General features: G+C 43.2%; 1 protein-coding gene across 1 annotated transcript; it reads left to right on the top strand.

The window, feature by feature from the left end:
- Nucleotides 1-372: 372 nt before the first annotated feature.
- mlip (muscular LMNA-interacting protein) lies at nt 373-22,079 on the top strand. Its single transcript, XM_062520013.1, has 12 exons — nt 373-557; nt 5,168-5,293; nt 7,899-8,039; nt 8,732-10,372; nt 10,865-10,936; nt 11,703-11,783; nt 11,918-12,004; nt 12,127-12,186; nt 12,918-12,968; nt 14,568-14,612; nt 14,927-15,055; nt 21,613-22,079. Exons 1-12 carry the CDS (start codon nt 522-524, stop codon nt 21,805-21,807), a joined length of 2,664 nt encoding a protein of 887 aa, XP_062375997.1. The 5' UTR covers nt 373-521; the 3' UTR covers nt 21,808-22,079.
- The last annotated feature ends 4,967 nt before the right edge of the window (nt 22,080-27,046 follow it).

Below are 27,046 nucleotides of genomic sequence, written 5' to 3'. Positions count from 1 at the left end.
GAAAACAAATGTTTTTGTTCGAGCTGTTGCTTCATGATGTAGAGGCATTCAAGGCATGCACTCTCTGAAAGACAAAAATATGTCCTGGCATTTTTCCAACAACTCTGATCCCTAGATTCAAAGCACTCCCCACCCCCCAACACACACACACACACACACACACACACACACACACACACACACACACACACACACACACACACACACACACACCAAAGTGCAGCCTTGCAACATGAGCAGTGTCAAAAGACACTGTCTTCATCCACACAAAATGACTGCCAGTAGAGGGAAGCCTCAATGTCGGTAATTGCTCAGTCATTGTTTTTATCGGTGCCATGTAGGCTGGCTTCCATCACTATGCTATTTGTGGGTTTGAGTATCTATAAATGGCAGTGAGCTCTACAGCCTGCTGCCACCACTGTTGCATGTCGGATCTCATCTGAAGTAGCTGAGAAGTATGCGATTCCCAGTAAGAGCGCGCAAAAGTTGTTTAGCTCCATAAGATTACCCCAGGGGAAGATATGGACTTGGAACATATCAACGGCAGCCTGAACAAGGTAAGAGAGCCGTGATTTTGTTGGAAAGGGCAAAGTCAAGAACAGCTGACGTGTGTTCCTGACGTGAAGACAGATGGGAGGCAGAGGACACACAAGGCCATGGCCCATGACCATCAAGTAGTGTAGTATTATTTTGAGGAGAATGTGATGGAAAGGTTTAAATAGAATATGATTTGTTTATTTTTGTCTGGGGAGACAAAAAGGATCTAGTTGGCGAATAATCGGAATTAAATTCTTGGGTTTGAATTATTGCGAACAAATTTCACTTTCATACTAATTGCATGTTGCCATAAGTTAACATATGAAATATTACATTTCTGTTATCTAACCCTCAGTAAAGGATCGGACCATAGCCTGTGGATAATTACACAAATACTATACATAGCAGTTTTTACAATTATTCACTTAAATGTGTCTAAATGCTTTAACACAATTGCTTCAGCTTTATTTACTTATTCATTTATCCTAATAAATAAGTGGTTAAATACTTAAATACAATTACCTTTTTTGATCCTAAAACCAGCAATTAAATGCACACTGTAAATACACTACCAAAGCAGCTACTCCTTGCTAAAGCCATGAAATACAAACAATACTTATAGATACGATAAGAATTAGACTAAACAATGATAAGGAATAACAGATATAACTAAATCAGCTCAACAATCAGAGTTTACTGCAGTAAAGCACCATTGGTTGCATTTTAAAAGAAATTTAATTGAACTCTAGAAATATTTATTTTTAATTCAGATCAAAGCTCGCTTTAAAGTTGTGCATATTTTCAGGCAAGGCTTGTATTTGGATATCCTTACAAGTCGGATGGAGAGGCACACCCACTCCAAGCCTCAAACCACTAAGGACCTACAATCATGCCTTGTGGTTGGAGTCATTTATTATTATTGGCCTGAGGTTTGGGGGCTTCTGAACAGCCCTGGCAATCATGGATTCAAAAACATTCAGGCACTTTGTCAAATGTTTAGCCCCAACCCCCCCCCCCCCCCCCCCCCCAACACACACACACACACACACACACACACACACATACACTCAATCAATGCCTCTCACTAAACCAAGAGTGCTACTTACACCTCCGCTGTAAACTCTTGAGATATATCTGAGAATCTGTAAACAACAGCTGTCAGATTTTATTTATGTACAGTGTGTATCACTCAGTGATAGTGGATATAAATGAGTGTGCTCTCTCTACACTTCTGAATGATTCGCCAGCTGAGAAAAATGCATTCATATTGAAATGAAATGAGTATACTACTCAGTGAAACATTCTCCGTGTTAAAGTTGAAGTGAGACCTGAGTTATTGAGTGAAAGTCATGAATTGAGACAGAGTGAAATAGCGTCCGTCATGGGTGGTGGTAATCTGATCTGGGAGGACGGTATGACCTCGGCAACGTCCACAGGAATTAAATCACCATAGACAGCTTTTACTGGGAAGGAGGAAACGCCACCTATAACCTTTAAGCAGACGTGTGGGTTTGTTTGTTTGTAGTTTGTTTACATCTCCTTCTGTCACTGTAGTTACAAAAGAAACAGCCAGAGAAAAGCCAACAAGCTACTCTTATTATATATATATATATCTATATATATATATATATACTGTATATATATAATCTCTCTCTCTCTTTATCTCTCTCTCAATATATATATATACACACAGTATACACACATACATATATTGTTTTTTGTTTTTTTTTCCTCCCCAGAGGTTGAATTTCAGGGGCATATATAGCCATTCCCATTGAGTTTTATTGAATGGTATGTAGTCATTCCCATTTAGTTTTATTGGTCAGTTTTGGTGTCAGGTGGATTAGGTGTTAAGGCTGCTGTTGAGTCACAATGCCTGTCCTTGCTGCCAGTCCACTAACCCTCTCCTCTCTGTGGGCCCTCCAAAGTCTTTGCTGATTATCGCTCTCTGTGCCACCTGCCAGGGAAAATAACACATTTCACATTCCAAAGTAGTTTTTCTCTGTGAAATATTACGGAGACATGCGGGTTGTTTTTATTCCCCCCCTTATTCCCCCACCCTCTAAAAAAGGCAGCCATGCAAGAAATCAGTTTCGCCAGGCCGTCTGAAGTACCAGCGCTGTTTTTTGAAAAGGGAAACAAACAACTCTCACCTCCTAGCGGTAATTATTTTCAAATGAGAGATTACGTGACCAACACCACTTGTGTTACATTCCTCACTCAAGACCTAGCAGTACTGAACACCTAGCGTGATCTTTACTATAATTAACACACATGAGAACAGGCAGAGAGCCAGTTGCATTGCCTTCTATCCTCCTGCATTTGTATACAGCTAAATATCAACGGTGATTCACCGTAGTACTTATTTACTCCCCTGCCACCCAGGACGTGTCCCTTAGCAGTCTTACTCTTTGCTTGCTTCCCGTTTGTCTATTTTGGTCATGCACATAGACTGCATGGCATAGCATGAGGGCTAAAGGTTAAGGCTCAACTGCCGGTTACAGCACACAAATCAGACACAAGATTCTTTCAAACAGCAATATTTTGTCAGTGGTCAGATGAATGACTAAGATGTATATACAGACCACCCACCATGGTAGCAACATATAATCCTGTATGGTGGCATTTTTTAAAAAATATATATTTTTACAATATATTTTTTGCTAGTCTCATTGATAGAGGTTTGAATCAACATTGACACTGTAAGACCTCATGTATTTCATGTGCAAACCACATCAAACATATTCTATTATGGCACACACTGTATGGGGACTACTACACTGATAAAGTCATCACACTGAACATACCATTGACCCAATCATACTATGTATGTGGAGTGTTGAGTGGTGGTGGTCGAGCATTCATATGACTCATATCGCCCCATATGTCAGCCCTTCACCGAGTGCTCCTGTGCATGTGATCTCCATAGATGTCTAACATCAAAGTTCGTTTAAGTGAGGCTGTCTTGTGTGAATCTTTCGCCAAGGTCAGAGTCGCTTCACTTGACCTAACAACAGATTCCTTTGCCTGTCGACAGCAAATGGTCAGTTCTTGTAGTGCTGTACCATTCGGGAGACAGAAGGGCTCACATTGCTCGGGTCTGGGTTGCCTTTTGCTTTGTTTGTTCTCGCGCACGGTCAGTGTTGCACCTTCAAAGTGGAAGACTTCCCCCTGAGCTTTCCTTTGTTTATGATGCAATGTCAAGGAGGATATGACTTAGGCTGGAGATGAAGAGGACTGGCCTCTTACCTGTCCACCCACAGCCCCTCTGATGCTCCTGTTGGCTTTTGAGAAGCCTCTCGGGATTGATGCAGTGTTGCAGTGAGCAGAGATGCAGGGGATATCACACTCCTTCCCTCTGACCTTAATTAAAAAATATGCACGGCAAATGCCATGGCTGTGTCTTAGAGAGACAGAGCGCGATCTGTTAAGGTCTTCTTTTTAAGGACGCGATCAAGCAACATTTTTATCCTAGCTGCAGGGACACTGATGTCGGCTTAGCCCTGGTAATGTAATTAATGCTGTTTTGAAGGAAATCCATTTAGTTACATTTTGCTGTCAGCAGATATGTGTGGGTGCCTACATTTTTGACAGCAGATTGTGTAAACTAGATAAACATGTTTCCTTGAAAATGGCATCATGTCAATTTTCCATCCAGTCGCTATCTTGTACACACTCAAAAGATCCTCATTGCTGTCTATTTTCAACGTTATACCATGGCTTTATGCCATTCAGTGCATTACACAAATCACATCTCAAGGCTATACTGAGAGAGTCATCTTGTCTGACTAGATTCATTCATTAGAGCGACAGACAGCATTCAGGCAGATGTCCTCGGCCCAGCCTCTGAGCCGACAAAAGTTAATTGTCGACTCTTGAAATGTGAACAGGAAAGTTCTGCCTTCTCCCTCCTACACGTTCTCAGACGTTGAATAGAGCCACTGTTTCAGAGCATTCCATTTTACATACAGCAACCTCTTAGTGAATTGGGATACCAGACCTTATTATGCTCATGAGGTTAGTTCAACTCTGCCTAAGAGTTGAAGTCTATTCACTTCACAAGGCAATGTGTCAGGATCTGTCTGATCGCTTCCTGAAGCGCCGCACAGACATCTGCAAAACGGATCCTAATTAAGGTACCAGGCAGCTCTTCTGTTTAAAACCTTGTTATGCCAGAGAGAGAGAAAAACAATTTCAAGTGCCAGCTTATAGTCACTGTTATGCTGGAAATATGCCATTCACACAGTATACATATTCTTAAGATTGATACGAACAACATGCAGTTATGTCTAATTAAATAGATGTAAAACTGCAGTGTATGTATTAGGGACTATGATGTTGGTTGAATACTAGATTGCATTAGACTATTGCTTAGAATATCTAATCTGGACCATCATTTGGTTCATTATTTATCTGATTGCATATCCAGTGTTGTGTCTCAGTGTCAGGCCTTTCCCTGAAAATACTGTTCGTCTTTTTGGGGGACAAACATACTCGGTGGGTGGTGGAAGGCTCCTAAGTCCTAACAAGATGAGGGTCAAATCTGCACCTCAGTCAGGTACCAACTCATTTCCTGCCTAAAAGAAAACATTGATTGATTTTTCTTTTTTTTTTTTAATCCCTGATGTAGGCATCACCCTCAGGCCCAGCAAACCTCACCCCGTTCACCTTTGTGCCAATTCTGGCAAAGCTGCCAAGAAAGAGCAGAATCATACTTGTCGGGAGAAAATTACTGTCAGCATTTCACCAAAACCAGGTATGGGCTTTTGAAAAGCTGTTGTGTTCCCATAGTCTGTAACTTTTTATCACACTGTACTGCAATATTCCTCTTTATTAAGGAACACTTCACCGTTTTTTCATATTAAACTATTTAATTCCCTTAATAGCCTAGGTGCACAAAAGGCTCTTCCTGTACACTCATTTATTTCCGGTGGAAATTAAACTGTTGTAACGGCATCATCTGTTATATTATGCTCATTAAATCTTCCACTCTGACACGGAATATCTTCAACTAATAATAACAATTTCAACACGTATAAATCTTTCTTTGTCGTAACGTGCTGATTCCCAGGTGCAGCATCCAACCGGGTCCGTGTAGACACTAATTGCATTACCAATAGCGGCAGGCTCAAACACACCTGGCTCCACCGGAAACAAACGAGTGTACAGAGAGCCTTTCCTGCATCTAGCGTATTAAAGGGCCCATCACATCACGCGCGGCATGCGCTATGAAACCCATTACTTTCAATGGGTTCAGAGCGCAAGAACTGGTCTGCCGCTGCGCTCAGTATAGCGGCATTTTTGCCGCTTTGCCGCTCTTGCGCTACCGCGGTCAAAGTTGAAATATGTTGAACTTTGACCGCGGCACGCTGTAAGTCAATGGTCTTTTGCGCGGAACCCAGCGGTAACCACAACAACAATCGTTAGAACGTTACCTCAACCAAGAGCATTCTAGCGGTGAGCGCAGCGCATGCCGCCTGTAATGTGATGGGGCCTTAAGACGAGTTGATACATACCTCTCACATTAGGATCCAAACAGAGATGAAGTTAGAAGCAACCAAAGATCTCCATGTTTTCCCTATTAAAATACAGTTACACGAGTAGTCACACGATCAAGTATGGTGGGACAAAATAAAACGTGGTGCATTTATAAGCAGGTAAAAGGGATAACTATATTGTGTGGCGGAATAACATTGGGAGCACTTAGACTCTGCCCAGTAATATCCTCACTCCAAAGTGAAACTGAAAGTGTAAGAGTGAGGATATTACTGCGCCACACAATATAGTTATCCCTCTTACCTGCTTAGAAATGCACCACGTTTTATTTTGTCTCACCATACTTGGTCGTGTGACTACTCGTGTAACTGTATTTTAATAGGGAAAACATGGAGGTGTTTGGTCGCTTCTAACTTCAACTCTGTTTGGATCCTAATGAATGCATTGGGCTAGCTAAGTGCTATCAAAGTTGCGCCGCGCGCCTGAGCCAGTGAGTGCACGCATTGAAACGTGAGAGGTATGTATCAACTCGTCTTAGGTAAGGGAATAACATAGTTTAATATGAAAAAACGGTGAAGTGTTCCTTTAAAGCAACACGCACTTTTCCTCTGTCGAAATAACGATGTCCACAGACAAGGTAGAGTATCTTTCATGACTTTCTGAAAGTAATATGTGTTGCAACATCGAAGAAAGTCAAATTTGTAGTTTTTTATGTCTCATTCAATCAAACTACAGATCCGCTAACCTGATCTGGTGAACTTGCATAGTGTGCTTATAGCCGATAGAGGGCTGTGAAGCGAATGCAGAAGTGCCCTTCACTCTGTTATGAGTTGATGAACCACTGAAATGATTTTGGAAACATTATTTTAAAGTACAAAAAACTCTTTAGTGTTGCTATAAAAATAGAGTATTTGACTTCAGAATCACCAATACAATCCTCCCTTTGTAAGCTTGCTAAACATCAACAATGTTCACAATGTTTTGATGAGTCAAAAAGTTGTCTTTATCAAATTTAGCTGGAGCAAAAACTTTATATCTTCACATTAGTTTTAATACAGATGTCTGGAGATACTTACTTTCCTATCCTGGAGCCTCTATCTTTATTATTCGTGCAACAGAACTTGAATCTGGGGTCTTTGGCATGCCTCCTTAATCTCACCCTTGTGTCTAGGAGTTTGGTTGGATAATTCTGCTGAAATATCTGCGATTCCATTTTACTATTCCCTCAAAGTCACCATCAAAATTCAGAACATGCTCATCAGAGTTAAATTGGTATGTTCCTGACCTAAAGTCAATTGAGAAAGACCCCATTCCTGTGAACTCCTGGGGAGCCCTGTGTGTGAAATGTTATATTCATGCCTGGTCACCTGGCATCTCTGGAGCCTGGAGCGTACTCACTGCTGCTAGAACACCCCGCTCCCCAAACCCATAGTGAGGGGCAGCCGACCTCCCGCTCTCGCTCCTGCTCCCTCTGCTGAGTGAAAGGCATCTGCCGAGCGTGAGCTCTTACACAACCTCGATCGAAGTCATGTGTGGGGGCATGTGCAACAAACATGTGGGACAGATTCTCTAAAGGAGGGATGTGGGAGCTGGCTGCACACACACACACACACACACACACACACACACTTACACACACACTCACACACACATACACACCCACACCCACACACACATGCAAGCCCATATGCTAACACGCAGGCAAGTCACACTCCCTACTCAACTCAGAAGGAGCTTGCACCGAGCAAAATAGTTTGAGTCCTACACTTGGCTCCCTGATCAGACACTGACAGATCTGACAGAGTTTTTCAGAGTTTTTTTTCTTCCGTCCGACTTCCTAACTCCCCACCCCCACCCCTTTCCAGAGTCTAGAGGAACCCATCAAAGACTCGACGGATGAAAATACCATGGACGGGGGTGTTTACAAGGCAGAGTTTGTGTACATAGGAGACTCGGAGGAAAACGAGCCAGGAGACTCCCCTCGAGAAATGGCACATGCGAAAAAGGTGAGTTTTGACCGATTAAAGACCGTTTTTCTTCCTGAATCGAGAAGTTACAGAGTTGTAGTTGTTGTTTTGGGGGGTGTGGGGGTACTTTGACGCCCAGTCAACTGCCTTTTGAAATCATCAAATGTTGACCTCCCACTCTACTGTGAAAGTGAGAGGGGGAGAAAAAAAAGCTGAAGGAAATCAGACTTCAGAGCCATTTCAGCGACCAGTAATCAACAAAGATGGTGAAGCCCACAGCAGGGTGCTTTGCTGAGGGATGTTGACAGGCTGTTGGAAGTGAGGGATCGGGAGTGTGAAACCCAGCTGGCAAAAGCCCTCTTTTCTTCCCTCAGGAGAGAGCTCCCACCCCACTGAGCTTCACATTAGTACTAGGACACACTAGGTCTCTGATACGGACCCCCTTCACATGGTGGACTGTGTGTGCAAAGGCAGCCAGGATTGCACATACTGTTGCTACAAAACAAAATAGCATTTGCTCTTTAAACGTTACTGTTGCTGAGTGAGTTGCTGCATTCATTTGTCCAGTTAACCTTGGCCTTTTTGACGGTTTCTTTTCTGTCTGTGCTGTGACTGTGCCTGTAAATAAATTTTAATTTGACAGGGATAATGCTGTTGAAATGGCTGAGATTCCCCCTCCGCCTGGAGAATGTGCTTAGGTGATCTCATGTCTGTCTCATGTTTCTTCTCAGCTGAAGGCGTCGTCCGCTGATCTGATCGCTCAAACCCCACCCTTGGCCTTACCCTCACCCTCGCCCTCTCCCTCTCCCTCGCCCTCCACCCCTGTCCCCGCTCTCGGCCAGAACTCGATCTGCCACTCCAGCGACTCCAGCCCCGCGTCCCTGCGCGCGACCATGGAAACCGACCCCAACAAACACGAGGGCTTCTCCTTCGGGCCCGGGCGTCGCAGCGTGTCTCCGGGCAGCGACGGGCAGCTCGATTTCAACCGCGAGCCGGAGTCGCCGGAGGACCGGGACGAGTTCCTGAGCCCCGCCACGTCCGTGGACCTGCTGCCTTCGCTGGTGTCGTCGTCGCGCGAGTCCATCCTGTCCGAGGGCTGGGACCGGGACAGGAGCTGCCTGGCGTCGCCGGCGCCCTCCTCGCTGAGCCGCGCCTGGTCGCCGTGCTCGTCCGTGCGCTCGGGCGCCTTCTCCCCGGCGGTGGTCCGCGTGACGCGCCACTCGCTGGCGCCCGGCGCCAGCCTGGTGCGGATGACCCCCGGCGACGGCGCCAGCCGCTCCTCCTCGCGGGCGGCCAGCCGCGGGACGTCGCCGTGCCCGTCCGTGTCGCCGCGCTCCCGGCACCGGCCGCCCCCCACGCAGCTCTCCCTGCTGACGGCCATCCTGCGCAAGGGCCGGCTGCCCGTGCTGTCCACCGTCACCGAGAGGCCCTACTCCCCCTGCTGGCCCATCAGCCCGGTCCACATGTCCTCGTGTCCGGCCTGCAGGGCCGCCGCACGGGTGGGCCCGGTGCTGGAAGGGGGAGTCGGAGCGCAGGACTCAGACTGCGATGCACACACACCCCAGCAGCACAGCTCGTGTCACCACAGGGAGACGTCCGAACCCAAGAGCCTCAACCCAGTGGGAGAGTCGCAGTTCCTTTCACCGTCAGATGGACTGTACGGCTCGAAAAAATCTATTTTCCGATCTGAGCCCTTGAAGGGTTACGTGGCTAGTTGGGGCGCCGAGGGATCGAGGCTGTCATCTCCGACGACCAGGACCTTCATGGCGGAGAAATCCGCCAGCGATCCTCCGCGACGCGTCCTCAAGCCGGTCAACGCCGAGATCCGCGTCTCCCCGGTGCCGAGCCCGCAGCTGTACACGTCCTTCTCCCGACGGTCCGACTCGCCCAAGCCCAGTTACGCCTCCTGCTGCGCCTCGGAGGGCCCGGGCGTCCCCTCGCCGCCGCACCACAGAGGTACCGCTTGCTCCGCTCGCTCGGAAAACTCTCGCCCGGCCTCCGGCTCAGAGAACGACAACGGCGGCAACACCACCGCGCGGCCCTCCTCCGATAAGCCCTCGCCGCCGGCGATCCACGTTCACAGGCTGTCTCCTCTTCCCAGAATCCCCCAGCTCTCGTCCCCGCGACGCACGCCCACCCCGACCCTGACCCTGACCCCAACGCCCACCCCTCTCTCCACCTCGGTATCACCGGCCCCCTACCGCTCGGCTGCCACTCCAGACCGCTTCACTCTCTCCCCTTCCCCGCTGACCCTGAGTCGCGACCTCAGCCCGTCCCCCTCCTTCCCCTCCTTCCCCCCCTCCTCGACGCCCTCGCCCACGCCCAGGGGCCGTGTGTCAGTCTCAGCTGACAGGGAGGATAAAAAAAGCCAGGTACCCTGCATGCTGGCATGTGGATTGATTGCACGCCACCTGCATGCCTGCGATCCACCCGTGCTGAGACGAGGGGAGGGGGGGTGGAGAAGGGGGGGGGGGGGTGGAGGTGTGGGGGTGGAGATAGCATTCAGAATTCACTCCAAGGCCTGACTGACACTTATGGGATTTCACTGCCAGGTCCCATGCTGCTAAGAGCAACGCCATGCCACCCACCCACCCACACACACACACATGTACTTTTGTAACTATTACTTTTAAAAAACTTTTAAACATTTCAATGTTTTACAGGTGCATGACTTCGAAGGGTAGAGAACGCCCTGCATGTTTCTTTAATGTTCACAAACGTCTCAGGGGAAATATCAGGCACCGTGTTTCTCATATCACTTTATCCTTAGAAAAAGAGAAAAACCGAAAGAAAAAAAAACCACAAAGCATGATTGATAATTCCTCTCTGTCTGTGTCTTCTCAACACTGTCTGTGTCTTTTCAGCCACTCAAGATCAAGTCGTCTTACAAAGAGCTCGCCGCCATCCCCACAAACACCCTTCTGCTGGAACAGCAGGTGAGTGCCTGACTCCTCTCTGGCTGTGCAATGAAAGACAGATCCTAACACATGCTCTTAATGGTCTCATAATTATACTCAATCTTGACATATTCACTCCATGCATATATTTTTCCATAATGGGCTCCAGGGTCATTATTTTATGTCTAATTTTATACTCAGCCACGAAGCTGCCCAGGGACAATCAGTGGTCTACTGCTGTTTGCACCATGTGGCTCTGAACTGAATTGGCTTAATGCAGATTCATTGATATGGCAATGCTGCACTTGAAAATTATTACTGTCAATGAGGTTCTTTGAAAGTTTATGTCACTAACCAGGCTTAGATAAAAGAGATTTGATATTTTGACAAGCTGATTAGCCAATTATTTAATTATGTTTTCATCCTTAACAATAGAAAATATGTGTACATTCACTTGTAAAAGAGGATGGGAAATGAAAAAGGAAATATATATTTTTAAAAGGAAATATAAGAAAATATCAAGATAAAAACACCACTTCAAAAAGATCAAAACCTGTCAGCATAACAGACTTAGGGAACATGTCAACATGACATTCTAAGTTATAAGATGAAATATAATTTTCTGACAAATCACAGAATTGTGCCTCTCCACTGGTCGCCCAATTTCATCTATCCTTTAACCTAGCCTTCTTGCACTGCACCTTTTAAATTAAACCCTCACATAAATACAGAACAGAACTTTGATCCGTTTTCCACCGATTTCCATCATCTGTATGGCATTCAACTTTAATGCTGCTCTCAACAGGCCATCGACGAAGAGGTTGAAAAGAGAGAGAATTCACTGGACCCGTCGGAGACACTCTCAATGGAGGAGGCTCGAGCTGAGGTAGAGTTATAGTTTTTATTACTCGCCTCAAAATGATAGTAGTCAGTGACTCAGTGACCTGGGGGCCCATTACTGCTGAGCACTGAGCAGGGCACCTGTGCTAAGTGTATGCTGTTCTTCTGGGCATACTGTAGATGTGCTCGCCCGCCCAGCTGAGGGCCCAGTCCGAGGAGCTGTATGCCGCCATCGACGAAGTCCTGGAAGAGAGCCCCATCCCTTTTGTGAGTTCTGTTGATTCATTTCCCCCCTCCCCTGACTCATTCGCTGTTTCTTTGATCAAGTTTCAAATGCAGATTGTATTAAAGATTCCCTTTGATTTCACAATAACCACGTTCCTCTTCAGCGGCGGCCTCTCCTCTCCCCCTCCCCGACTATGCGCTGGGAAGACACCGACTCCATGAAGGTATGCAAGTACTGCGTGTTCTAATCCCATCGCACGCCACAAGAGCACTGTTGTTAGCGGCGCAGGCATCTCCCTTTTCTCTTTTTCTTTGGCAAAAGTTACTTGCCACAATGTCCAAGGTCACCCCACAGCATTACCTGTGGTTTAACGAGCCACAGCTTTAAAATGAAATTAAGAAATGAAAGTGTGAGACCACATAATTATTTTATAGCCAGTATAGCCACACTGCATTGCCCCATTATGGCCTAGGGCTAGCCAGTAGTTCACGTAGCATAGTAATGTTACTGTGAGTTAGCATTCTCCCGCCTCATCTGTCACTTCCCTCAGCAATGGTAAAACCCCGAGTGCAAGAAGCGGCCAACCAGACAGTAATTGCCTAGCTGACAGCTCAGAGCCCCAGCACTGGGCAGCTCTACACAATCGCTGGCCGGCGGTCTGACAAGGGAGTTGTTTGTGTAGAATACTCCACTCCACAGGCCAGGTAGCCTATCAAAAACAGAGAGATGACAACAAAAACACACCTTTGTGTCTAATGATGACTTGTGGCTATACTTCCATTTTTTATTATACTACTGTGTAAAGTCAAACCCCTTTCTATAGCATTGGCATAGCCTACAGAATGGTTATTGTTTTCACTACATACTGTAAACAAGTCCCTATTGTTGTTGTTCACACTGTGTGTATGTTTATGTGTGGATGTGTGTCTGCGTGTTTGTGTTCTGCTTGTGTAGAGGTACACGCCAAGATCCTCACCAAGAACTGTGGGAAGGGAAACTAAATATGTGAGTAATTATGTTTTTTATTATAGTGATTCTGCTGTGTTTTGCCTCTTGGCAGTGTCTTGTAGGAGGTTATGCACCTTCCTTGCCAAGGATGGTTTCCCACCCACATACCTAAGCATTATACCTCATTCTCCCCTGGCTGCCAATGTTGATGGTATTGATGTTAAAATTACTGTTTGTGTTAAATAGCTTAATTTAATTCCAGTGCCACAATGGGATAGGGGGAGGGGGATAAGCAAAGATAAAGAAACAATGGCTAAAGAACTGGTAAAATGCATGTGCTGTTATTCTATTCTGAATATAAATTTTGAAATATACTGATTGTCTCCTTATAGTCTACAACCAATGTCCATTAGTTAACACTAACTTAATTAAGTTAATGGGTCAAACTATGCCAAAGAAACTCTTTTAAATTGTACTGTATGTCAGAAACTAAAAACACTCCCCGTCCTCCTTTTTCCTTTAATGTGCTTGGCTTTCAAAAAAATGACAGTTAGGAGACGGTTAGGACTCCTCTTCCCAGAGGCACTGTGTGACTTTGTAACAGTGTAGCCTTTACACCCTGTCCTCATTTTTTCCCTCAAGTTCTCATCCCTTTTCTTAGGTAAGGGAACACATGTCAATTAGCATGGTTCCCCCTCCTCTATACCTCCTTCTTGGACCATTTCTCCTCCGATCACAATTTGACTAGTACTAGGCACTCTTATCCTCTAATAGCCATACCGACAGATGCAGAAGTAATCCCTGGTTAAGGTGTCCTCTGCACTGTAGTTTGAAATTTATTCTCCCTCTGTAAGTTGCTGTGGATAAAAGCATCTGGTAAATGAATAAATGCAGAGGTAAATGGTTCTACCAAAATCCTAATACATACTGTATATGGCATGAAGGATAAATTATTGGGGAAAAAAAACAGCAACAACAACACCTGACTTGTTTTAATCTGCAGGTTTGACCTGTTTTTTTTTTTTTTTTTATCATTTCAGTATGCATTCAGAATGCATGCCGTTATCCATGTACATGTCTGTGTACCTTAAATTATGAAATAGCATTGGATAACTGTATGTTATTATTAATGATTATAGACTCATAGCAGCAGTCGACATTTGAAAAAAAAGAGCAGAAATGCCATTTCTTGGCATTTTTTGACATTGTCATCCTCAAACAGATATTTCATTTTAAACTGCATGTTTTCAACACATCATGTTTAGAACTACTGTGGGCAGAAAACTGGACCACACCACAATAGGACATTCTGTATTATGCATGCATGCTGTGTACGTGTCATGTCAAAGAAAGCCCAGAATTATCACAATGAACACTATAATATTGCATAGAAATATGTAACAAATATGTGATGAAACGTTTTTCAGAGGTCCAGTTCAACACACCTACTCTAGTGCAATGGAAGTGTATATATCTAAGAATGGCCAATGATCAGTAACCCTGACGCATTTTCTGTAAATGTAAATAATGATATTTCAAGGTTTCATTTTCAGGCCTTGTGGAACAAGTGTTTAACCTAATGGTGAACTGACTCTTATGCTCTCAAACATGATATGAATATATGCAAATCAATATGAATATGTGTCTGCTTTGTAGGCAAACTACCATTTGCGATCACCTAGCCCCGGCGAACAGCATGTGGTGAGTGTCCATTTATAGTCCTTTTTATGTGGTCGCTGGGTGCAAAGGACTTGCAATTTATAACACATGCACGTGAATCGATAAAACACTTGCAAATAGACAAAACAAGCAACTTAAGAACAAAATATCTTCATCAATTTGGCAACACGTGTGTGCAGCATTTAGAAAATGTGCTGCAAATTTACACAGCACATTTCGGTAACGTGTTGCAAATGAACAACACCCTGCAAATTCACAACACAAAACCAAATTCAGACACCACTGCATTAAAAAATATACTGATATACTGCTCTCTGATGTTGTAATGGTCCCAGACAAAGCCAGGAGTGATCCGTCCAACCTCTGTAACTTCAAGGTTACCCATTGATAATGAAGAGGAGGAGTACATCCCAAATCCTTTCAAGATGTATCAAGACGGTCATCCTAAGAACAACCCCAACAAGGTGAGACTTATTGTGTGCTTTGGCTGTGTCCGTGGCCTTATAATGTCATCTGGTATCAAAGTAAAGGCTACAGATAAAAGTAAAAGTAACACCACGTTTACCCTCAGAGAAAGAACTCCCCAATTTTTCTTTCTTTCTTTCTTTTTTTTTTTTTTTTTTTTTTTTTACAAATTTGATATTGTCTTCAAGGCTCTATTAAGATAGAATTTTGGATTTCCTCAAGATCATTGCTATAGCACATTATAGACCTTAAGTTAGGATTGGCAGGCTTTGTGTGCCTGGGAGGGGGTCTGCAGTCACACTGATGTTGTCAAGTTCCATCTCCCAAAGGAAACAGCAAGAGCTCCAAACTCAGACACACAAATGTCATGGAGCACTATTGATGTCTAACTTGAGGCTTTCAGAGATACCCTTGGGAGAAAGGAGAGACAAGTTCCCAAGTCTAATTTCTACACAGCTTATCATCAACATGGGAGAAACAGTGGCAACACTTTACTTGGATAGTTAGATAGCTTAGAATGAAAAAACAGTTATATTGTTCAGGTACAGTCAAGGCATAAAGGTCTCCTTGTACTGTATGTAGCTTGTATGTTTTGTGAATGAGGGAGGAATAAGTGAGCTCACTTTACCAATGGCTGCTGTGGTTGTCCCCGTCCAGAATAATGAAAAGGCCTAAATAAAAGGTGTCCTCGTGTTCATTTATTTTCCAAGATATGGAGTAAAATCTGTCCAAGCCCGTATTAAGACAATGTGGTGCCCCTGGCCACTATACCTCTGTTAGATCTATAGAACATATACTTCTTTGAAGTAACATGGGCCGATAGCCTACTGCATAGGCCAGTCATTACTTTTATAATCATGGAGCACCGATTTGGGAGAATTTGAAAATTGACTAACGAAACAGGCATAAGAGGGGATATTTTCTGATGTTTCAACAATTAAACCCAGTTTGCCATTGTCGCAAGAAGTTGCTAAATTTGTAGTTAGCGTTCATGAGTGAATAATTCAATAACATACAATATTTGTAAGGCTTGTGTCATGTGGTGCCCCCCCTACTGGCTGTGAATGGTTGGTGCCCTTGGGCACTGGTCCAATGGCCCTTATGGATAATCCGGCCCTGGTCCTAGCAACCATGTCTCATCTCTTTGTTGCCAGAGATAGAGAAGCCGAAAGCCCAAGGCCATATTTTTGAGCAAGCCGACTGCCTCTGCATCCCTGTGAGACAGAGATCTCTTCACCTGCACAGTCTCGTGATCGCCTTGTTCGAAATGCTCTCTGTCCTTCACCCATCTCACACACGCTTACTTTTCTCCCAGGGTAGCCTAGTGGAGTCTCTCTGTGCATTGGTGATTACTCACTGAGGTGAGGCTCATCAACATAAACTGGCCTTGCTTTTTTTCTGTCTTACTTGGGCGGCCATGGTGCTGCTCTTAAAGTATTAATGGTCTGCATTCCCCCGTAGTCTGTAGCCAGTATGGCCTTTGATTAAATTTTAGAGCATATCCTCTTATTAGTTGGGAGTCTAATTATGATTGAATGAAAGTGAAGAGGAATTCACATAACAAATGCTCCGTGACCCCCATTTCATCATCTTCTGATTTTCTGAAATAGAGAATATTCTCTGAGGTGAAAGTAGGGTTGATTCCCATGGGGACCCAGGTTCGAATCCGGCCTGCGGTCATATTCCGATCCCACCCCATCTCTCTCTCCCACTTGTTTCCTGTCTACCTCTTCACTGTCTTATACTAATAAACGCAAAAAGGCCAAAAAATATACTTAAAGAAAGAAAGTAGGGTTGATTCTCTCTTAATGACATATTATCTCATCTCACTGTGCTCATCAAATGTCCAATGTTATTTGGTCTCATTGTGTGAGACAGCAAACATTATCATAAACATATCTCTGCAGATGATATTCTTCCAATATCACCTGGAGAGAAGAAATACTGTTTTCTGATTGGCTGGTGGGTGGCTATTCATTCTAAGCAGGACACCTATGAAGTAGATCTACGTAGTAAAGAAAAATGAATCTCTGTTCCATATCAATGAAGTTTCACATTACAAAGAATAGCATGTTGGCGATTAGCATTTCACAGGGGGAGGGGAAAGTGTTTTTCTTTCTAACACAGCAAGTGCTTGCACAGATCCGTGATTCAAGGCTGCTTGCAATAGTATAGAGCTCCAAATAATACTCATAAATTATTACTATCACTGCCCATGCTATCGCTGTTATGGCCAAAGAAAGTTGTACAACAAACTGAACAATGTGGCTTCTTTTTAAACGGAACCACCTGGCGCGTCGGAGTCCGGTTCTCCCTGTACAGACTTTTTCCCCCGATAATGACCGGCGTTCCGTTACACTTCAGTTACCTGCTCAACACTTGAGGCCTATAGTGAGTTTGCTGGCTAAAACCAAAACTCAAATCTGAAAATCAAAATAAAAACAAGAATAAAATGTCACATAGCATTAGCCTGCACCTGTTACTGTTTTTGCTACACTAACCAGTGGCAGTTTGCATTTGGAATGCATTTGTCCCTTGGTTCAAGGTGTCTGCACACAAGGCCCCAATATGAGTGCGGAGCACTCTGCTTTACGTACAATAGATTCCATGACTTTCAATACAACCTCACACGCTAGCATTAAACTCTTCCGTCACCACTGTGTCAATTGCAATTCAGTGCTATTTTTGTTGGCGCTGCTCAATGAAATCCATTGTGTATTGAATGCTCTTCAGTTAAAGACCCCAGTGCTGATATGGAAGGGCAAGTGACGGAAAGTGACGGCACGCTCTTGTTGGTGCCTATATATGTAGAGCTTCAAGCTTTACCATGACACGTCACGTTCCTGATAAACATAATAAATGCAGTACAAAAGGACAACTGTCACCTGAGGAAACGAAAGCAGTCAGACAACTGCAGAGCCTTATCCCTATTTTTTGTCAGTAAAGTGAGTGAAAAAGAGTCCTTCATTCAGATAACGACCCGCATCTGGAACATAATGTGGAAGTGATATGGGGAGATACGGTGACCCACTAAATCATACCAGTACTCTAACTTATGAGAGCGGACAAATGTGCGCACACACACACACACACACATACGTGCGCACGCGCGCACACACATAAGCCTACACACACTCACACAAAGATGAACAGAAAGATGGATCTGATTCTAATACCCTCTGCACCAAGGGCAATAAGGGCACCTGCTCTTACATGAAACACAAAAGAACATGTTAATGATATACTGTGTGACCCATTAGGTTTCCTTGTTGGTTGTATTCTATTGACTTGTCAGTGTTTTTGTCCTGACAAGAAGGCGCAGATTACAAGAATATGACAGTCTCCCTAATGACAGTGTAGACCTCCCCACTCAAGGAGACCAAGCTTTTAGTGAGCATCCATGGCACTGAAATTGCATTGTTGCACTGACACCCTAAACACTGGTCTTATTTTAAGAGGCTTTTACTCGAGCCAAGGTATCTTAGATTGTGAAAGGGCGTGACAGCATGGTGGTCTTGTAAATGGGAGTGTGATTGCAGAAAAGATGCAATTGTGACATGAAAATCTGCCGACCAAAGTCATCGTCAAAACAAGGGTTCTTGGGGTGCTACAGTATATAGAACCATGCAAGTTTTAAAGAACCCTTAAGGTTCCTTTGATGAACTTAACACTCCAAAATGGTTTATAGAACCATATAGGGGTGCCATATACTGTATGAAGAATGCAATAGAACCATGTTCTATATAGTACCTTTTTTAGTGTGCAATATCCAGAGCTGTGTGTGTGTGTGTGTGTGTGTGTGTGTGTGTGTGTGTGTGTGTGTGTGTGTGTGTGTGTGTGTGTGTGTGTGTGTGTGTGTGTGTGTGTGTGTGTGTGTGTGTGTGTGTGTGTGTAAGGTAACATAATAACACTGGAGAGGAAATGCTATGAGCACACCACATATTTCACTGGTCTATATCTTTAAGAAATGGAGTAGCCATACTGATTTCCCCTCTGGTTTAACGCCTGTCATATCACTGTAGCTTTCATCTGCCCCAACAGACAACAAAGGTTCACATACTGTATCAATCCCCTGCTGTTGTTCCCCCGGAGAGCAGAGCAGGTTGCTCGTCTGATTGCTTGAGGTGATAAACTTTACTACATCCTCTGATTAAGTGGACAGATGCTGTCTGCTTCTGGATCTATACATACTGCACATTTAAACACATCTATTGGAAGATGTTGTAATACATATTATGTAGTTATTATGGCCTCTCATCTTGACATGTTAAGCATTAGATAGATGCTTCCCAATGTATTCAATACTTTGTCATGTAAAACTGTGAGGAGACAACTATATAACTATGTCATTTTGATTGGATTATTGTGGTGATCAACCGACACTGACTCAAAGTGACCCATCTCCTCATATGAGAAGGTACTAGATAGTCTAACAACCCAATCATTTGTAGGACTGTGTCCTGATTATCCACTGCTGTGAATGAGAAAAACATTTTCAGTGACAATTGGTTTTCTTTTTGCAATCTAATTAATGTCCATTCGAGAGCCCAAAGCCCAGGCGACTGAGAGCTATCATTACCTGCTTAGCACATTAGGATATTCTTAATCATATCACTATCTGATTCTTAATTCATTCCAATTCATTGTTTGGTTCGAGCTTCCGTGCCCTTTTCTAATGAAGTATCTTAATGAAGTCTCCTGAGAGTTGCAGCTGGATATTTTTAACTCAAGATGTTTCGGCACTGTCCACAGACCCTGCTCAGTAAGTCCCTTTCAGAGCCGTGCTAAATGCTCAAGTGAGCCTTTATCCCTGAGATGGCTGCTTGCTTCTGATTAAACTGATTATTAGGCAATATGCAACCTGGGAGGTCTGGAGAGGTCTGCGCAAATTAACAGTCTGTACGCTGATTAGAGAGGGAAACTCTTCTGTTGTAGGCAATGCCATTCAGGCGGTACTTTCTTTGGATCTCTAATGACTCTTTGTGTGTCTGTGTTTAAAGAGAAACACTCTGATCGACAGGACAGTTGTTTGTAAGCAAGGTCAACAAAGCCTTGGCTCTGCTGTTGGATATTGTGCTAATGATGCCACTTCATTATAGACTGGTTGGCAGTGGGGGAACCAAGACAAGTGTTGTGTCAGTGTCCAATAAGATGAGCTATGGTCCGTTAGTTTCACAGATCAGTCTCACATATTACCATATGCGTTTGAGGATAGCCTAATGTGACAGTAACAGTAGCGGTTCTGGACCAATTTTACTGCAGGGGCCAGAGTTTAGTTAGTGTGTCATCAGAGGGGCATGTTCAACCCAGGATGCAAAAGGATAAGACAGTCTTTGAGCGTTCAAAACTTTTAGTCCTGTTTCTTTGGAGCATAAAAAACACAATGAGATGTTTTTTTGTATGTGTGTTTTGATGTGTTTTTATATGACCATACGAAAATAATAATAATAATAATAATAAAACAACAACAAATGACAACAAAAATAAGACAACCTCTGTGGTGTCACAACTATGCCATGTCTTCCATTTACATGATGACATACTGTACATACTTTTAGATGTCTGTGTGTGTCTGACAGTGACGTTTGTTTCTGCAGGGACAGAGAGAGATAAGTGGTGTGTAGACTGCAAATAATAACAGATAGCACACATCATCTATAACCTGAATAGCACTCATCAGGACCTGCTATGGCTTAAATATCTTTCATTTCTTTTCCTGTCATCTCTTGGTGACTCCTCGCCCTCCATCTCACACATAATGTAAACTGTCTATAGTTTTGGGTGTCGAATTTTTAAAAATATGAAAACTCCAGGCTATTTTTTGTCAAAATATTAATTATAAATATGTAGCTGATTGATGTTAAGCAAAAAGTGTGAAGGTAGCCTAATTTAAACGTATAAACCTGTTATTGTTATTATACGAACGTGCGTGCGTTTAAATTACCACGTTTAATGAAAACGTGCGTAATATTATTAACTGTGTCAAACAGGGTTATTGCACGCACAGAAGAGTATGTATCCTCTTATCTTATAACCTCATTTTCCTACAAATGCCAAATCTAACTGACTCCCCCCCAGCTCTGTTTTGAAAGCCTGCCAGTGATGACTGGTGGATAACCTTTTACAGGTGAAATCTCTGCATGTTTCAGTGCATTGTTGTATCACACAACTAATTTAGGCTACATTGACATTGTTTATGTTTGTAGTACCGATCCTTGATTTCAAGTCCAACAGCATTTCAGTAGCCTAATGGATGACATTTTTGACTGAAAATGTAAAGCATGTTTCCAAGTAAAGGTGCTACCAGTCAAGGCAGTTTGGTTTCCGGGAATGTAGTCTACGGTAAAAACCCATGACATTTTGTCCAGAGGCAAATGGAATAAGAGGATTAGCTCTGTTCTATGAGCTAAGACAGTGGCCTTGACCCTGATCTGACATAGATACAGGGGTCAGGCCAGGGGCCATTTCTAAGACAGTTGGCAATGTTTTTCATACTGAGGGTGGGGATGAGTGTGTGGTGGAATTGAGTGTCACTAACATCACAACGTACTTGCAGTTTGCCAGCTCACGTCAAGGGGAGTCTGAGGCAGATGGTGGGAGACCTTCAAGCAGCCAGTCCTCTTCTGGTGGAATGGTGTTCGGCCTGTTACCACCCAGCCTACGGCTAGCCACGGCAGGAAACTCCCAGACTGGGCCATCAGCACTCACCACCACGCTGGCCAAGATGGAGATGCATGAAACTGATATTTAGGCCGCCTTCAGTTGTTAAGAAATCAGAATGGAAAGCTTCCCTACAACTGTGAACATGAAGCTCAAGGTATTAGCTGACCTGTTACAGAAGCTAAATGTTTTAACTGAAAAATATGAAGGAGCATAAATGAATACATGTTAACCCTTGCACTGATGCCACTGAATAAGTATAAAGATCATAACATCAGCTCAACCAATTATAAATAAACATATTTTATTGTATTGAAGGTGTTGATTTTTACACAGTAATAAAGTTATTTTGTTTTGTTTACAGTGTTTAGCTACATTTCTACCTTCTATCATTAGTGAGTTGTTTAAAGTGGGGAAAAAAACTTGTAGCCACAATACATTTGCGTTACTTAAACTTAAAGCTTGAATGTGGGGTCAAACTGAGGTTTTTTTTACAAGTGGATTTTAAGATGTAGTCCAGGGCTCTTCAATTAGCGGCCCGCTGGTCAGATCCGGCCCCCAAGATACTTTGTTGTGGCCCTTGAAGTGCAGGCTATTGTTGTTACATTAGCAAATCCTTACATTCGGTAGAGACGGCTGGTGGAAAAAGCTATATTGGAGGTACAACGATACACTGCGAGCGCCTATAAATAATGTTCTGTGTGGTGCGTTGCCGTTGCACTGTGTATTATTATACAAAGACATTACTACTTGTGCCTTGCTTCGTTTTTACGCAGCGTCTGTCACCCACATGTTGACGTGCGCCAAATCTAAATTCTTTCCCCTCAAAGCATGAAGCATTTTTGGTGCACAAAATCTCACCGGTAGTGTGCCTCTCCACTCTAGCTGCTAGTCCAAACAGATCCTCGCGAAAACATTCGCCACTCGTGACGGAACTATTGGAGTCGGTTTAAAAGTTTAACCTTGGTGGCATCTGTTCTCTTGCCTGCTCTCGCTCGCTCTGAAGTCCTGCAGCCACTGCACCTCAGCCAATCGTAACGTTTTGAACAAGTTGAACATAAATTCCTATCCATCTTAGCTTAGTTTCAACGTGGTACTGCGTTGGAGTATATAAGCTAGCCTACTAACATTTTACCGGGTTGCACCGCGCAAATAATTTCAGTAACACATCCATCGCCTTAGATGTAAAGTCCACTGTAAGTAGGCTAAGTAACACTGACTTGTGAACACGTTCATCTCATTTAAATGGTGGGAACGTTAAATGTATCAAGTATGTTGAGAAGAGTTACATAATATGCGACCGATTACGCACATTTAATTCATTTGAACACTGTTTGAAACCTGTTTGTACCCATTGGAAATTGTATGGACCTAGTTACAGCGCAAAGCACAGATTCCATTGCTGTTAATATCTTATCACAGTTTTCATATTAGCCATATTAGCTACAGTATATAGAGCCAGTCACCAATGTTGGCCTAACCACTGTGGTACTCTAGTCTAGACCATCGCAGGCGTGTGGGATGAGCAGAGCTTTCCTGTGCTATGAGTAACACAGTTGACTGAGAGTGGAATAATATGTTGGTCAAAGGCCTACCTTCCTCATCTGTGAGTTTCTGGTTTCCACCTCAAGGCCAACACATCACACAGCGGTTGTATTTTCTGATTTTCGGTCATCTAAGGCTTTCCCTAAGTCACATTTTCAGTTGACTAAAGATGACATAATGAAAAAAACAATACCCTCAAGAAGAGGCATGTGAGCTATTTGGTTGACATTAAAAGAGCAAAGATGTCTATAAGCCTACACACCACACCTGACAACTCCATGGTGTCATGGAAACAATAGTGCAGCCCTTGTGTCTCTCCTTACTGCGTCTCAAATGCAGGAAGGCAGTAGTAGGGCTAATATCAAATCAATGGAAAACATTCCACTGAGTTGACCCCTGTATTAGCTGGAGGCAGCTGTATTTTGTCAATTGTAATAACCATATATTTACTATGGCAGGTGGGAATGTTAAGGACGGAGTTAATTGTATTTAGGCTGTTCTAACGAAACTATATCTCCATGGTGGCGTTTTGCTGTAAGCTGTTTGTCAGTGCGATACCTCAAGCAACAGATTTATAAGCACAGAGAGCAAAAGGCACCCAAGTGTTGCTGTGCATGACAAAGTATTATTTTATGACAATGGAATACTAAATAACAAGTGTCTGTTCTTCAGCATAACTGGCAAATATTTACAATGATTTGCAGCCCCTTTTTATTTACCAAATATAAATCACATCTTTTGTCCTGTTTGAAATGTCTTTTCAAAACCCCCAATTTATATGAAGAAATTGGCAGCTGTTTTGAAAATTATCACCACATAATGTTTTTGTTTTTTTACTTGACGTTGACTGTCCATATAGACAAGGGGAGTCTTGGGTCAAGGACAAATGTCACATAACTACTGGAGGCTACATTCAGTGGCCATCAGCCTGACCTATGCAACTAACGTCTTGTGTTCTCATTCAGAGAGCCAGGGTTGCATTCATACTTGTATGTATGTAAAGAAGTCCTTTAAAAAGACCTAGAGACACAGATGTTTTGTAAACAGTAGGCTACAATATGACAGAAGATCATAAGAAAGGACTGTTCACAGTGAAGGGTTAGATATCATTCTATCCGCAGAAATCACACACACATTCAGCCTATTATAGATTCATGTATAAAGTTGAATATACACAATAACGTATCTAATTTAATCTATTAGATATTTTGGTCACTTTGGAAGAAAGACATCTGGCAAAAAGTAAGTGAGAACTACAATTGTATTACTATGCTGTGAGTGTGAACACAATAATATACTGTTAATTAATAAATATACGAAAACTTCATCAAGAAAGTTTCCCAGAGTAGCCTGAGGCCACCTGGTCCATGAAAGCTCCAGTTAAATGCTGCCATGTTGTGGAAGAGATAAGATGGGCGCCCAGGCATCAGTGTGTAAGAGATACAGCGTCAATTACCACAGATGCCCCATGGCTCTCCCCAGCAGATGGCTTACGGCATTATGTCAGATCCGAGCCATTTAACCCTAAGCCTAGAGGGACAATGGGATGAACTTATCTGGAGGGGATGTTCAGTACAAAAAAACAATGAGAACTAGACAAGCACTCAGAGAGCGCCTCTTGGATCCAGACGGTGAAACAGATCACTTCCAAAATTGAATCGTTTCTTCCTTCCCTTAAAATCGAAATTCAAATTCAACTTTTTGAGTTATCTTGCGAACAAACAAGCAGACAAACAAACAAACAAACAAACCCTGAAAACAACCTCCTTGGCGGAGACTAGCCTGGATGAATCCAGACCAATCTGCAAGGCGAGCACACTTGAATTCGCCCTGCACATCTGACCGGCAAGTCTTTCATTCACAGCTTTTTCCAAAATCCCTGAAAACCCATGATCAAGCACGGGACCACGTGTGCAGCATGGGGCAGGCACTTTGTGATGGCAGACAGAGGAGTGGTTAGGAGCGATATTGAACACAACCAGTATCACTTCACTTAACTTTAAGCTTAAATGTAATGTAGTTTAAGGTTAATTTCACAGCTGGTTTTGCCATTTGGAAATTGGAAGTGAAAGCTGCTTTGTAATTGAAAGTGGAAAGCAGCTTTGTACATATACATATACCCAGTTATCCACCTCTGACATTTCAGAAATAGAGCTTATCCACCTCTCAAAGAAGTTTGTTCACCAATTGCAGCTTTTAACATTGAAAAATGACACTGATCCACATTCACAATATGGACACTCATCAAAGCTCAAGGAACCATTTAATACCACTGGTGTTGTTAAAAACGTTGGACAATAACCTCCACCATCATCAAACATGTTCTGAATGGTACTGGCACAGTCCACCTTACTGTGAGAATTCATAGTTTATTAGTTATTCATAGTTTATTCATAGTTCGATACCATGCAATATGTTGGTAGAGTATCATAATAATCAATTATGATAACTAAAAATGCATTTCATAATGATTCAGAAATTACCTATTGTTGCTAAACAGGTAAGTAGTAATCCACTATTTGTTTGGCCAAATGTCTATTACAAAATGATAATATTTTGGAGTTGATATGGAATTATTATTATTATTATTATAAGCAGACATTCTTGTGACAAACACCCCTCCCCCCTACCTTCAGTATTTCCAGAGGAACTCTACACAGGGTTTCATCTTTGTTTGGGGACAGGCCGCCCCCACTTTGCTTGTTTGGAGCCTGGGCTGCCTACAGAGACAGTGTGTTAACAGTGTACAGTGTAGAGTATCACAGAGAAAAATATGTGATGGGCTTGAAAATATTGTACGGGTAAAATCCCTGACTGACTGCACCTTCAGATGTTCCCAAGCCATGGTCACTGTGTGGGAGCCAGATGGTGGTCTGTCCCTGATCCATTTGCAGACGTCTTTTGCCTACTGCTGCCTGTCACCCCCCCCCCCCCTGCATATTTACCCACAGGCATTTCTGTATATATGCTGGAGTGTGCATATGACGCATGTATGCATTATGCATACACTACATGTTTACTACTGAATGTGTTGCCGTGAATGTATTGCCATGTTTCTGATTCTCTCGGCTTCTTTCCCTTCTTCCCAGTCTCTGATCCCCACTCTCTATCTCTGCACCAGTCTGAACTCAAGCAAACAGGCACCACAAGAAAGATCATTTAAAATTCAATATTCATTTAACAGCACTGTGGAGACTAATGTCCTATATACTGTATGCAATGCTCATTTTTCACGTCTACCATGTGAAGTTACCACCTACGCTTCACAGCATGATTTCTTAATATATGAATCCATTAGGCTCACTGACCAGTTCACGTCATGACATCAAACCAAATGTTAATATAGACACCAACACACTTTTTGCTTTTTAAATGTTTTGTATCATTAGGCTATGGGATTTGTTTTTAGGTTGCACAGTTAATGATGGTCTGATTATTTCAATTTGATGAAGTCAACTTATAAGATTGGATAATGGATTTTTATTAAAAAGTTAATAAGCAAATAAATGCTAAGAATTCAAACTGTCTCCTGTTTATCTCATGAAGTGAAAAAGTCCCACACATTTTGAGGAACATGTAAAGGAAGAGAGCACCTGCTTGCTTCTGCCATAAACGCAAACCAATTCCCTCTTGTTGGACAATGACCTCTCATCTAGAGCACAAAGGCTGTATTGCTGTATGCTGTTTAAATGTAGCAGTGACCTGCTCCACAAAACCCCTCACCCTGGCTCTCCCCTCTCAACACACCGTGTCTTCAGTAAATAACCCACAGTCTGGCTTTCACA

The sequence above is a fragment of the Sardina pilchardus genome, chromosome 18 (assembly GCF_963854185.1).
Source record: "Sardina pilchardus chromosome 18, fSarPil1.1, whole genome shotgun sequence".
In the NCBI taxonomy this organism is placed as follows: Eukaryota; Metazoa; Chordata; class Actinopteri; order Clupeiformes; family Clupeidae; genus Sardina; species Sardina pilchardus.
This window is presented reverse-complemented; position numbering and strand designations above follow the sequence as displayed.

What these genes read in the sequence shown, in the direction of transcription:
- mlip (XM_062520013.1), top strand. Translation starts at nt 522, where the DNA reads ATGGACTTGGAACATATCAACGGCAGCCTGAACAAG. An exon ending in GCCCCGGCGAACAGCATGTG is followed by an intron (nt 14,613 to 14,926) that starts GTGAGTGTCCAT and finishes TAATGGTCCCAG; the next exon opens with ACAAAGCCAGGAGTGATCCG. An exon ending in CTAAGAACAACCCCAACAAG is followed by an intron (nt 15,056 to 21,612) that starts GTGAGACTTATT and finishes ACGTACTTGCAG; the next exon opens with TTTGCCAGCTCACGTCAAGG.